General features: G+C 51.2%; 2 protein-coding genes across 12 annotated transcripts in view; one reads left to right on the forward strand and one right to left on the reverse strand.

Moving 5' to 3' along the window:
• The first annotated feature begins 177 nt into the window (after positions 1–177).
• Positions 178–6,223, forward strand: LOC124534220 (GATOR complex protein MIOS-B). The gene is made up of 13 exons (XM_047109945.1): positions 178–451; positions 732–926; positions 1,061–1,204; positions 1,440–1,589; positions 1,675–1,867; positions 1,940–2,042; positions 2,120–2,252; positions 2,317–2,492; positions 2,577–2,670; positions 2,736–3,244; positions 3,322–3,801; positions 4,576–4,817; positions 4,943–6,223. The coding sequence occupies exons 1-13, from the start codon at positions 328–330 to the stop codon at positions 5,076–5,078; spliced, it is 2,679 nt and encodes an 892-aa protein (XP_046965901.1). The 5' UTR covers positions 178–327; the 3' UTR covers positions 5,079–6,223.
• Positions 6,224–6,475: 252 nt separating this feature from the next.
• Positions 6,476–13,491, reverse strand: part of LOC124534216 (histone deacetylase 7) — a 73,449-nt gene continuing 66,433 nt past the window's right edge. For 8 of the 11 annotated variants that reach the window (XM_047109932.1, XM_047109931.1, XM_047109935.1 and 5 more), the window contains 12 exons: positions 12,702–12,809; positions 11,356–11,529; positions 11,093–11,166; positions 10,863–11,014; positions 10,285–10,389; positions 9,826–10,181; positions 9,523–9,746; positions 9,054–9,416; positions 8,832–8,970; positions 8,509–8,745; positions 8,242–8,382; positions 6,476–8,165 (listed from right to left, as the gene is read on the reverse strand). In XM_047109932.1, coding sequence (XP_046965888.1) covers positions 7,752–8,165; positions 8,242–8,382; positions 8,509–8,745; positions 8,832–8,970; positions 9,054–9,416; positions 9,523–9,746; positions 9,826–10,181; positions 10,285–10,389; positions 10,863–11,014; positions 11,093–11,166; positions 11,356–11,529; positions 12,702–12,809 — 2,487 coding nt within the window. In that variant the 3' untranslated portion in view covers positions 6,476–7,751. The remainder of the gene's footprint in view (positions 8,166–8,241; positions 8,383–8,508; positions 8,746–8,831; positions 8,971–9,053; positions 9,417–9,522; positions 9,747–9,825; positions 10,182–10,284; positions 10,390–10,862; positions 11,015–11,092; positions 11,167–11,355; positions 11,530–12,701; positions 12,810–13,491) is intronic. The other 3 variants (XM_047109936.1, XM_047109930.1, XM_047109937.1) reach the window with 2 other exon arrangements.

The raw sequence follows: 13,491 nt of genomic DNA on the forward strand, positions 1-13,491 counted from the left end.
ATAAAATACGACAATGTTTCTAATCACTAAAAGTAGAGATTCACTTTGTTGCAATTTTTAATCTATGAATATAGATTAAAAATCCTTCGTTTTAACACAAAAAAAATATCTATAAAAGTAAACTATAGCTTATCTTGTATAAACATAGATAACGTAATGTTAATTTGTATATCAATTTATCTTACCAATTACCAAATGACAATTAATGTCAAATTACAATGTGAAGTTGTCAAGTCGATATCATAATATTTTGTATTTTCAAAGTAATCTATCAAACTTTATTTCTTTACAAAGTAACATATAATTTGCAACATATCAATGTAAATAATGTCTGGTAATAAGCAAGATGTCCTGTGGTCGCCTATTCATCACGATAAATTTATCGTATGGGGCCAGGATATAACCTTATACGAAGTAGCTAGGCTACAAGATATCGAAAAAAGGTCTACATGTACGTAATTCTTCCCTTAACTGTGATCTTATTTTTGTGTTCCAGGCCTTAGTTATTCCAATTCTATAATAATATTTATTTTTATACACACAGACTAATAATAAAAATTTAATAATAAAGTAATTTTATTAGTTTTGCTGCATGGTTCAAAATTTTTTCTCTTGTATGTTGATTATTCCAAATTTACATTTTATTACTTGTTCACAAGCGGAAGAAGGTATATACTTTTTATTATTCAAAATAGAATATATATATACAAACTATTCTTTTACATCATTAGATACCCAATTGTCATCAACTCAAGGCGCAACAGTAGTCGCATCGCAGAGTGGTAGTGGTGTGAGATGCGTGGACATAAGTGCAATCACAGACCACCCGGACCCATTACTGGCACTGGGTCACAACAGCGGCCGAGTCACTTTAACCAGCCTCAAACAAACATACGATCCACTTGGATTGGTAGGAAGGGAATTTGGTATGTAAATGGAGTTAAATTTAACAATAATTTTACACAATTAATAATGGAGTGACAAAAATTTTTGTTTCATTATTCTTTTTATTCAATACTTAAAAATATTTATTTTAAAATTAGCTTAAACTCTGTTTTAGTGGCAAGATATCCCAGACCATGCATCTCTGTAGCCTGGAACTGCACCGAGAGCTCTCTGCTGGCTGTGGGCATGGAGAAGCACCGCAGTGACAACTGCATTTTATTATGGGACGTACAGTCAAGTGTCTTAGAGGAGTATGATGGTATATCTAGAATTTTTTAAATTGATTTTTATATAATTTTATTTTTAAAATGAATTCTTGTACTTCTTAATTGATGATGAATATGTTTTGAGTCAGAATGTTGTTTACTAATTTTAGATAAAAATACATTGAGGTAAAAGCATAAATATATCTTCTTCATAAGATAAATATTAATATTCTATCAGCCTGAAAAAAGGACAAAAACAACTCTAATGTTTATTTTGGATGCATTCAGAGAGCTCGCCCACCCCCTCAGAGCCAGCGCGGCCGTTATCCGGCGTCGGCAAGGGCGAGACGGCGCACAGCGTGGCATGGTGTGGGTTCGCTCCCAGGACTATCGTCGCCTCCATGAATCTGAAGCACATTAAAATATTCGACCTAAGAGGTACCCTGTATTTCCGAATTAAATAAATTTCAAATCGGAAGCGTGAGTACGAAAGCCGTCACTACAAGATGGGCCGTGTGCGCAGAGAGCGGCGACAAGGCGAGCGCCACCGCCAGCAGCCGCCTCAACCTGGGCGCCGTGTGCGAGGCGGGCGGCTGGCGGCTGGCCTCGCGCGGCGACGCCGGCGCCGCCGTGTGGGACGCGCGCGCGCTGGCCGCGCCGCTGCTCACGCTGCCCATGCCGCGCGCGCCGCGCCGCCTGCTGTGGTGCCCCACCAGGTAGCCGCCGCGCCCTCCGCGCCGCGACCGCCCCCCCCCCCCCCACGCGCTACAGTGCCCCCTCTATTGCAGGCGCAACCTGCTGATATCGCTGCAACGCGACTCGAGCACTCTCCGGCTTCACGACATCCAGCAGGTGCACGACCACCAGTCGCACGAGGCGTTCGACGGTGTCGTGAGTGTCGCGACCTCGCATATGTCGGTTTCTACTGGCGTACGCGGCAACTCACGCGGGAGAACGATCTGTCGCAGTCGGAGGAGGCGGAGACGGAGCCCTGCGGTCGCGGCGCGCTGGAGCGCGACGTGTGGGTGTGCGGGGCGCCGCTGGCCGCCTTCGCCTGCCACCCGACGCGGCGCGCCTGCCTGCTGGTGCTCACCGCGGCCGGTCGGTACTCCGTGCTGCGGCCCAGCCCGCCCCCCGGGCCGCGCTAACGGCGCTCTGTCCCCAGGCGCGCTGTCGGAGTACACGGTGTCGGAGCGCGTGTCGCTGTCGTGGGGCGCGGGCGGGGCGCTGGCGTGGGCGGGCGGCGGGGCGCTGCGCCGCATGCACCCCGCCTTCTACTCGCAGGTGCGCGACATTGCGCACGTCATGCGCATGCGCGCCACCACCGACTACGGGCTCAAGGTAGCTATAGCGGTAGCTCGCGGACCGCATCGCCTGGAAAGGTGATATCTTATGATATATAAAACTAAAAAAAACATGTTACAGCCCGACCTGTGGCAGAACGCTGACTTGGCAGACGACGAGGCGCTGAGCGGGCTGTGGCACTTTCTGGCCCTCAGCAAGTCTCTCGTCGAGGACGGTGAGCCCCTGCCATCGGCCACCTCTGCCCCGGGAGCGGGACCCTCTGACCCTCTCCGTTTGCAGGCTGCATCCGCAACAGCCCGTGGAAGCACCCGGGCGTGCGCGGCGTGCTGCGGTCGCCCGGCGAGGGCTACCGCTCCGAGGCGGCCGCCACGCTGCTGCCCGACCTGCCCAGCCGCAAGGTGACCACGTACCGCTCCGCCGAGCGCACGCGCGCGCTGCAGCTGTGCGGCTGGGGCTGGGGCTGGGACAGCGCGGGCGCCGGCGTGGAGCGCGCCGAGGCCGAGGGCACGCCGTGCCGCGCCGCCGCGCTGGCCGCCTTCCACCTGCGCCTGCGCGCCGCGCTCGACGTGCTGGCGCGCGCGCGGGCGCCGGCGCTGCGCGTGGCGGCGCTGGCGCTGGCGCCGTGCGCGGGCGCCGGCGCGGCCGACGAGCGCCTGTGGCGGGAGGCGCTGGCGGCGGCGGCGCCGGCGCTGCCCGACCCCTACCTGCGCGCGCTGCTGCACTTCCTGTCCGCCGCGCTGCCGCCCAGCGCGCCGCAGCCGCACCAGCCCGACTACTCCGCCGTGCTCGTGAGTGTCCGTGCGCTGCGAGTGCGCGAGTGTGCGCGAGTGGGGCGGGTGCAGCGAGTAACGGGGCGCTCCCGCAGAACGAGACGGAGATGCGGCTGGAGGACCGCGTGGCGTTCGCGTGCACCTACCTGCCGGACGCGGCGCTGCACGAGTACGTGTCGCGCACGTGGGCGGAGCTGCGCGCGCGCGGCTCGCTGGCGGCGCTGCTGCTGTCGGGCGTGAGCGCGGACGGCGTGGGCGCGCTGCAGCGCTGGCTGGAGCGCTCGGGCGACGTGCAGTCGGTGGCGCTGCTGGCGGCGCGCTGCGCGGGCGCCGAGCTGCTGCGCGACGAGCGCGTGCGCGGCTGGCTGGCGGCCTACCGCTCGCTGCTGGACGGCTGGCGCCTGTGGTGGCCGCGCTGCCTGCTGGACACGTGGGTGGCGGCGGCGGGCGGCGGCGGCGAGGGCGCGGGCGCGGGCGTGGCGTGCACGTACTGCGGCAAGCCCGTGGCCGCCGCCGCCACGGCGCGCCCGCGCCCCGCCTTCGCGCGCCTGCCGCCGCCCGCCGCCAAGATGAAGGTGCGCGCACTGGCCGTTTACTACAATTCGGAAACAACTAAATTTTCAAACTGTGACTCGTCGGATACGTCATGGCTCCGTCCGCACTTTCATTTAGGATCTATACGAATTTTTAATAAAACATTTAGCATGTAGAAGTAAATTAGATAAAAAAGACAAAAATATAAAAAACGAAAATAGTTCTATCTTCGAAAATATCTTAACATAAATTAATCATTAATAACAAACTACAAGTCGCGCCAATATTTATATTACAGTCCGCGCCAAAAAAAGAAACGAAACGAATTAATGGCGGTTCAATTCAGTGTTACGAACTTTTGCTTTTTTTTATTTTTTATTGATTCTAGCCAGTTGTATGAATAAAGAAATTCTAATATATACTCAAAGAGAAATCCTAATACTCAAATTATAATTTTTTGTCGTCTTCACCGAGAACAAAGTGGGTCGTCTCACGCACACTATATCTCGTAAGAACTGGCGTCACTCACTCGTACTAATGCACGTTGATAGTTTAACGCGTAGAGGGCGCGCTTCCGTGTTTGAAATTCTAATAGATTATACCGAGACCGACCTGTTGTAAAATTATTTTTCCTGAAAAGTTAGCTACTCTTCTTGGTACTAATGGTATAATATGTGTGAAATAACCAAGAAAAAATCGCACGCTTACTTAGTTACTAAATGTTAACTTTTTTAACATTTATGATTGTTTAATCGGGTATTATTTGTATTATATAATGATCTGGATCGCGGTGTGACGAGCCCCACTGCCCGCAGCAAATCTCGTCGTGCCCCAACTGCCGCAAGCCGCTGCCGCGCTGCGGCGTGTGCTCGCTGCACCTGGGCACGGGCGCGGCGGGCGGGCCGGCGCCGGCGCCGCCCGTGCCGCCCGCGCCGCCCGCGCCCGCGCCCGCGCCGCCCGCCGGCGCCGCCGCGGGCGCGCACTTCGGCGGCTGGTTCAGCTGGTGCGTGGCTTGCCGCCACGGCGGCCACGCGGCGCACCTGCTGCAGTGGTTCAGGTACCCGCGCGCCCGCTACTCTTGTGTCGTGTCAAAACGGAAATATATTATCCCTATTATCGGTGTAGCCTTAGTTTATCTTGTGAAATGTAAGATTGTAGTGTATCCTGTCTCGCGTGTTTCAGCGAGCACTCGGAGTGCCCGGTGAGCTCGTGCACGTGTCGCTGCAGCGCCCTGGACCCCCCCGACCCTCCGGAGATGCCCCCCGCGCCCGCCGCTCCCCCCGCGAGCGTCGCGACAGCGTCGGGAGGAGACTCATGACGACTATTGAATGTCCAAAGATAGGGGTTATATTTTAATTAAACGTATGTATAAAGTGTAACAGCTGTCTGCGACGACTCGGCTTCGTCGTTCCTGATAGATTCCATAGAATCTGTATGTACGTCTAAAATATTTCTTCTTGCCTTATAAAATTAACAGGTGACTCAAAATATTTCCTATTACCTAATGACATAATTTTTGATCTGCGATTATCAAACAAATATTAACTGCCTTAGAGATGTTCTTCTCACTTTTATTATTAATAAAAGTGAGAAGTGTCATACATGGTGTGCAATAACTATTTAAAATAGTGATGTTTTTAATATTGCTTCATTTGCAAATATTAATACTAAGTTCTCGTAACTTCGAACACAAACACACACAATGTTCTGTATTTGGTGTTGCAATTGTAAGTGAGCCAGTGTAATCACAGGCACACCGAATCTCAGATACTACACACAAAAAAATGCGTTTATACTTGTCCGCCTTCCAAAATCAGAAATATTGTATTTATAAATTATCAACATTGTACCATCTAGAAGATATATATACATTTAAATGTGATATTGAACAAGGCTCTGTCAAATAATAATATATATTGTCATTAAAATACTTTATTAGGATAAGCTTTTGCCTTATTGATAAAATGATGTATATTAGAATTATTTTGTGCTAATCAACATAATTTTTATTGTGTTATTGTAAAAAATTTGAATATTAATTTTATATTTGTTCATTGTAGTCATAGCCTTTAAGTAATCCACCATTAAAATAATTTCCAAAGTGGGTAAACTGCTTCATTCCCATGCAATTTATACGAAAACAATTTAAGCGTATAAAAATGATGTAATTACTTTTCTAATATAAGGTAATATTAAATTATAAATTTTGAAAAAAATTGTTTTTATTTAATTATTTTATAAAAATGAGTGTATTTTATATTGAAATAAAATAAACAAACTATTTTTTATATTTTCGTTTGCCAAAACCATGGATGAGATAAAATGTAATTAATAAATGTAGGTATAAGATTTTTTTTACTGGTAACCCTGAGTCAGTAAATAATGCTTCCGTGACGATGTGATTCGAGCCCCGAAAGACATTTCTTGTACTATATTCCGCTTTATAATACATTTAACAATAGTTATTTTGTTGGCAGGGAAGGTTAACTTTGTACAATCAAAAAATTTTTCTTAATTTTGAACTTTTTTAAAGAATATAATTTTAAGTTTTATCATCTGTTCATTAAATATTCTTTTTCTTTTGATAAAAAATAATATTTTATAATGCACTAGTTTTAAATTCTATATGAAATTATTTATTAATAAAAAATATTAATAATAATTAGATTTACTCACCTGTACATTGTAAGAGGGATGAAAATAAAAATGCTAATATATTTCCAAATATATATATAATATTATATACATTTATTAAATAATTATTTCATCTGTATTCCAATTTAACAATAAAACTCTCAAAGATACAACATTGTTTAAATCTGTTTATCGTACAAGGATCGGATCCCGCGACGTACGTTGCGCCGGCGCCGGCGGCGCGGCCCGCGCCGCGACACGGCACGGCCCGGCCCGCGCCGCCGGCTGGCGAGTGGACAGCCTTTTTACAAAAATATATCATTTTCACCCGCCGCTTGGAAAGCCCTCACTCGTGAAACTTCATTGTGATGAAAATACAATTGCGCTACAAATTATGCTATCGCGTAAAGTTATGCCGGCTGGTAAGTAGGAATCGCAGAGCACACGAGTTTGTTACAGTTTCGTCTCATTAAGGGCTCTATATTTACACGTGGCGTCACCGTGCGCGCGTCTCGCACCCGACTGTGCTTGTTACCTGTGACGTCACCACTTAGATCGGGTCACATATCGACTGTGTCGCCCGCTCGAGTCGAGGCCGACACGCGGACGGTGTCGCCGCACAATATCGGGACAACTACGGCCTTAAGGAACGAGTACGTGACACAACATCGATTAGTTTCATCGAATAAAATTCACCTATAGACAATATTCATTAAAATATCACGTTCGGTCAAGACGAGACTCTTTCATCGGAACGGACGCAACTCATCACATTTACACCTCTCATTCAGCAGCAATTCGTAAACTCTTTTTCATACAAAAATAACAATATTTACTGGGCTAATAAATACTATAGTTTATAGACTTTGCTATAAAATCGCAACGATACAGGGACACAACGTTTCATTCGACAGTAACACGATTACCGCAGCGAGTTTCTACGAGGACGTTCATTTACGAGTACGAGTACGATTACGATACAATTATATTTTTAACATTTTCAAATCTGAAGTCTTTGGTATAGACATAGACAATAATACGAAGTTCGTGACGGAATGTCGATCGAAACAGATTACCGACAGATCGCGGGCGGCGCGGCGTGAAAGCTAGCCGGCGCCGTCCAGAGCATATCCAAACATATAATAACATTATTTTGTACACTTACAATTTTTCTACGTTTTAAAGCTTTCAAATTAAGATTTGTCTTAATTTCACCACCTGCACGCGCGGCCGTCTCGCGGCGACCGATTCATTATGAATCACATCGAACGGACGATCTCCATGTAATATACATATGACACGTCGGCGGGCGGGCCTCGACGAGGGCGCGGAATGTGCGGCGGAGCCCCGCGGGCGCTCACTTGCCCTCGTCCTGCTCCATGGGCTCCTCCGCCACCGAGCGCTCGCTGCCCGAGCGGCTGAGCGCCAGCGGGCGCGCCTGCGGCGGCAGCGGCGGGTGCACGGACAGCGTGGCCATGGCGGCGGCCGTGTCGGCGGCGTCGCGCTCGCTCTGCAGGCGGCCCGCGCGCGCCGCGCCCGCCTCCAGCGCCGACGCGCCCGCCAGCGCGCCGAAGCGCTTCACCTGCGGCCAGTGCGGCGCCTGCGCGGCCGCCGCGGCCCGCAGCGCGCGCAGCGCGTGCGGCGCCGGCGCGCGCGCCAGCTCGCTCAGCGGCGGCGCGGCCAGCCGGTCGCCCAGCAGCGCGCGCACGCACTCCTGCGCGCAGTCGCACATGGCGGCCAGGTCGTAGCCGCCCTCCAGCGACAGCACCACCTGCGCCGGCGGGACGGGCGTGAGAACGAGCCGGCCCGAGGGGGAGGGGGGCGCCGCGGGGCGGGGCGGGGCGTACCTTTCCGTTGGCGAGGCTCATGAGGTCGCGCGTCATGTGCGCGAAGCAGGCGGCGGACACGTTGTAGCCGCCCATGGGCGCGGGGTGGCCGCCGGCGGCGTCGAACCCGCACGACACCAGAACGATTTCCGGGTCGTATTCCTGAGGAATCGATATCAACGTTTAATTTCACTTTTGACTCGACATTGTGTCGGTGTTACATACACTGGATACGTATATAATTAAGTAGTAGCAAATTTGATTCAGGAAACTGTCAGGAATGCGAACCTTTGCGATGGGCATGACGATGGAGCGGAAGGCGGCGAGGTACTCGGCGTCGGCCAGCGGCGGGTGGCCGGGCCAGGCGATGTTGACGGTGTAGCCGAGCCCGGCGCCCGCGCCGCACTCGGTGGCGGCTCCCGTGCCCGGGAAGAAGTTGCCGTCGTCGTGGCGGTGCAGACTGATATACAGCACGTGCGGGTCCTCGTAGAAGATCTGCTGCGTGCCGTTACCGTGGTGCACGTCCTGCGACCGAGAAGGAGTCGGCGTTACGAGGGTGTGCCGCACGTATCGCGTAGCGTGTGTGTAGTGCGCGTACAGGCGGCACGCACCCAGTCCACGATGAGTATCCTCTGCAGGCCGAGGCGCGTGTGCAGGATGCGCGCGGCGATGGCCACGTTGTTGAAGAAGCAGAAGCCCATCGCCTGGTTGGGCTCGGCGTGGTGGCCCGGCGGGCGCACTATCGCGAACCTGCGGACACGAGCGCGAGTGAGCACGGGCGGGATGGCGGGCCGGCGTCGGCGTCGGCGCGGCTGTGCGCGCGGCGGCCGTACCCGTTGCGCAGCTCGTTGCGCGCCGTGCGCACGGCCAGGTCCAGCAGCGCGCCGGCCGCCAGGCGCGCGGCGGGCGGCGTGTGCGCGTCGCTGAAGGCCGTGTCGGCGTCCACGCCCAGCCCGCCGCACGCCAGGCGCACGAGCGGCACGGCGCCCGCCTTGCCGCCCGCCGCGCCCGCGCGCCCCGCCCACGCCGCCACGTGCGCCTCCGTGTGCACGGCCTGCAGCTCCTCCAGCGTGGCCTTGCGCGCGCGCGTGCGCTCCGTGCGCGCCGCCAGCCCCGTCTCGTACAGGCGCGCCCACACCGACTGCAGCCGCCCGCCGTGCTCGGGGTGCGTGGGCGCGTGGGCGCCGCACGCGCACCTGCGGGCCAGAGCGGTCAGTGCGTGCGCCGGCTGGGGCTCGAGCGGGACGGAGGGTTCGGCCCCGGCCAAAATAAAATAAAAGGATATACACATGAGGAAGTTACCCATGTTTGAGCATTAGCGCGTCGTAGGCGAGCCCCGTGGCGGGCGCGCGCGCGCCGACCAGCGGCGAGCTGAGCGCGCGGGCCAGCGGCGCGGCGCCCGGGGGCTCCGCCGCGGGCCCCGTCGACGAGCTCTCGGGTGCGGCTCGCCGAGCCGTCAGATCGATGACTTCCCCCTCCTCCTCGCGCAGCTGCGCCGTCGCGGCGTCGTGCGCGCGCGTCAGCACCTGCGGCGTGGACACACGGCGTGAGGCCTGCGGGCGCTGCGGGCGCTGCGGACGGCCGGGCGGCGCCGGCGGTACGTACCGTCTTGCGAATCTGGTCGCGCAGGTAGTGGTGCGCCGAGGGCGGCTGCAGGGCGGGGTCGCCGAGCGGCAGCGGCGCGGAGTGCGTGCGGCCGAGCGGGCGCTTGCTGAGCCGGGCGCCGAGGGCGGCCGCGCCGCAGTAGGCCTCCGCCTCGGACACGGGCGGGAGCGCCACGGTGACGGGCGGCGCGGGCGCGTGTCTCGGCGCAGCGAGGGCGTGCGGGCGGCCCAGTGAGATGTTGGGCAGCGAGGGCGACGAGAACAGCAGCTCGGGGGCGCGCGAGCCCTCCTCCTCCTCGCGGATGGGCGCCGCCACCGCGCCCGGCGGGGAGCCGCGGGGGGACGAGCCCTCGCAATCTGCGGCGAGCGAGCGGCATTATGATCGGCGTCACCGCGGTACGGGTACAGAATGCAAGCGTTCGATGTGGCCGAGTACAGGGCGGGCGGCAGCGGTACTCACTGCGGTGCTTGATGCGCGTCTTGAGCGGGCGGCGCGCGAGCGGCGAGGCGCGGCGCTCGATGACGCGCGCCTTGAGCCGCACCTTCAGCATGTTGGGCTCCGACGCTGCACACGCATGCGGTTAGGGCTCCACGCGCACACTCGCTCGCGGCCGGCGGGATCGCATATGTCGCACTCCGAACACATTGGAACTTGTACGTGTTTAAATATTGTCTTCCATCGTTCATTGCGAGTATTGCAATCGTCTCGGGGAGTGTAGCTGCGATCCCGCCGACTTTGAAGCTCATTAAGTACTACACTTTTGTTAGGTTTAACCTTTGCATCGGTTCTACTGTAAGGTTGTTATTAAAGACACTCAGGAAAAACCAAACGACATTCAGTACATGCGACTCATGTTCGACTAATTGAGTATATTTTTAAAAATATACATTCATATTTTTAATTATATTTATTAGTAATTATTCAAATAAAACTTGAAATAAAACAGTATGCATTGTTTTAATTGGAGTATTAGAACCACTGAAACAGTACGAACATCACATCATAGCTACGTTACATCCACACACGTAACTACTCACCGGTTTTCCTCAATGGAAAGTCTGCGGGTGAGGGTTGAGGGGGTGCAGCGTTGAGCGTCAGGGGCAAGGGCGCTGCGAGTCTGTAAGGGTGCGCGGTGGCGGTGGCCCCGGTGGAAGTTATTGATTCTCCCGATGAGGATTTTACGATACCCCTGGAAATTGATACACAAAAATAATTATAAATTTATTTCTTTAAAGTTATAATATTAGAGACAGCGATAAAATCCTACCAATTCCTGTACGGCGAAGATGGAGGTATTGTTCCATTGGCATTTGCTGCGGCCTGTTTTTTCTTTAGAAACTCCTGCGAAAACATAAAAAATACCATAAAATTCATAGTGTTCAGACTAACAAAACCAAGAACCCATTAATATGATCCCTATTTACATCCCCATATATTTGCCAGCACAGTGTCAGCACAGACTATAAATGTATTAATCTATCCGGCTAGCACTAGGTGTATACAGCAGTAGTGGGCGGTCCCGAGGGTTACCTGCAGCTTCTGCTTGACTTGAGTGGACGCGTTGGCGCTGTGCTCGTGCTTGTCCTTCTTGCGCAGCAGCTCGACGCGGTCGCGCTCGTGCCGCTCGCGCGCCTCTCTCGCCTCGCGGGCCTCGCGCGCCTCCCGCAGCGCCGCCTCCTCCATTGCTTTCTGTTGCTCCCATAACTGTTACCACATTTACCTACTTTGAGACGCATCTTCTGATATCAACCGATCGCCGATATCTTAAGCGATACCACGACTAATGACTGATTCGCGTTTAAGTTGTATAAACACTTATAAAAACAATGATAAGCGAATATCAAGATCAAAAATGTTTAATGTTCATATCAATTTTTATGATTGAACAAGTAAAAATAGACACTGACATAGGTAGGTAGCGCGCTTACCGCCCAAGTGTCAACCACGCTTTGTGGTGCGTCATGGATTCCGAAGGAATAAGTTATCAAAACGACGCAAAATTTGGACTCCATCCACATACCGAAAATATTTCCTATGTTTATACCAAGATTTCTTTGAATGTGAGTCATTCTACGGTTATGAAATAGTTTCAGAAATTATAAAAGATCTTTTTTGGGCGATAATGTCATTATTAACTTGAATTTATGCGATTTGAGTGCTGGAAGTGAAGAGATAAAAAATAAAAAGTCCCCCGATAAGTTTATTTTTCAATACTAATGGACGTCTCCACTTTGAGATCCATAAATATCCCGTGCATGCACATGCACAATGCACCTTTGTACCCTGACAATAAACCACGTCTTTCTCTTAGAGATTCGATGATCTGCATTGACTTCCTGTGTCTTTGAAACGGTGTCAACATGCCGAGCATTTTTTCTCAGCCGCTAATTGGGGTCACGCTAGGTTAATACAGTCAGTCGAGCGCATTATGAGTGATGTAATTGCAGAATACGGGCTAGGCCATTCACGACTATTTATAGAGAAGCCTGTGACAGCAACGGAGACGCCCATTCCGCGCCCTCGCGCCAACATCCACATCAAAATGCTTCGTATTGGAATGTAATTGTGTTATTTTTATTATCATGCCGCACTAATTACATAAATGCCTGATGTGTACCGTTAATTAGATCTGCACGATCGAGTCGACTTTCTAAAATGTTCAAATCATATATTTTTTGAGTTAATACCGCGTGAAACCGGTTCGCGGTCGAAATTTTGACTTTCTAAAATCGGACTATCGTAAGTAGCGGTAAAGGATGTGTTTCGAAATGGCACACGAGAACTTGGTTAATTTTATATTTATTCAAATTTATAAGCGAGCTAACTATTTCTTCTAAAATTTCTAACTGTCCACGGTTACAGAAAGTAGTAATCACCTTAACATGGTGCCTGATTTGCTGTTCGTGTTGCTCGGCTAGCTGTTGTTGTTGTTGCTGGAAATGCTGCAACAAGATCTCCTGCTGGAGCTGTTGCTGTTTCTTCAACTGCAATATCAAAAGATAACATAAAACATCCTTATTAATTCAATAAATGGTGTAACCTAAAATTCTCTTGCAATGACGATTCCTTTAACAAGTGGCTTTTTCGAACAGTGCGACACAGGCATTTCCATCGCATTACTTGTTAGTTTATGTTCTCTTCCGCGGGTTGCGATGTTAGCGTTTAATTGCTTTCTACTTCCGGTGGTTGTCTAAGCGCTAAAGCGGTGATATATGGCGACATGAATGAAATGTTTGTTATAACAAGTACAGCGGCCAAGTGGATTATAGCCAATTCTCTATCTGCTACTTTCGCACGTTGATATTAAAACATACTTAGCTCTATTACTGCTTACTCTTGTTACTAACAAATTGAAAATCAATTATTTTTAAAATATTGCTGAACTTAAACGGGTAATATTAATGCCAAACACTTATAATAACACCAATCGATGAATGCCAAAAAAGTTAGACCTATGTACACAAAACGGTTAACTTGGAAATAATATTAAAATTAACAAATAAAACAGCAAAACACAGAATTTTTAAAAAAATATTATAAACAAAAACAGAGTGTCATATTCAATCAACAACAATAAATAACTAAAATGATATTAAACAAATAGGCGTTTCCGATTCTTCAAGAACTGTCGATAGGAATTAAGATCAGTCTGGAACATTGGATGAA

The sequence above is a fragment of the Vanessa cardui genome, chromosome 12 (genome assembly GCF_905220365.1).
Source record: "Vanessa cardui chromosome 12, ilVanCard2.1, whole genome shotgun sequence".
Lineage (NCBI taxonomy): Eukaryota > Metazoa > Arthropoda > Insecta > Lepidoptera > Nymphalidae > Vanessa > Vanessa cardui.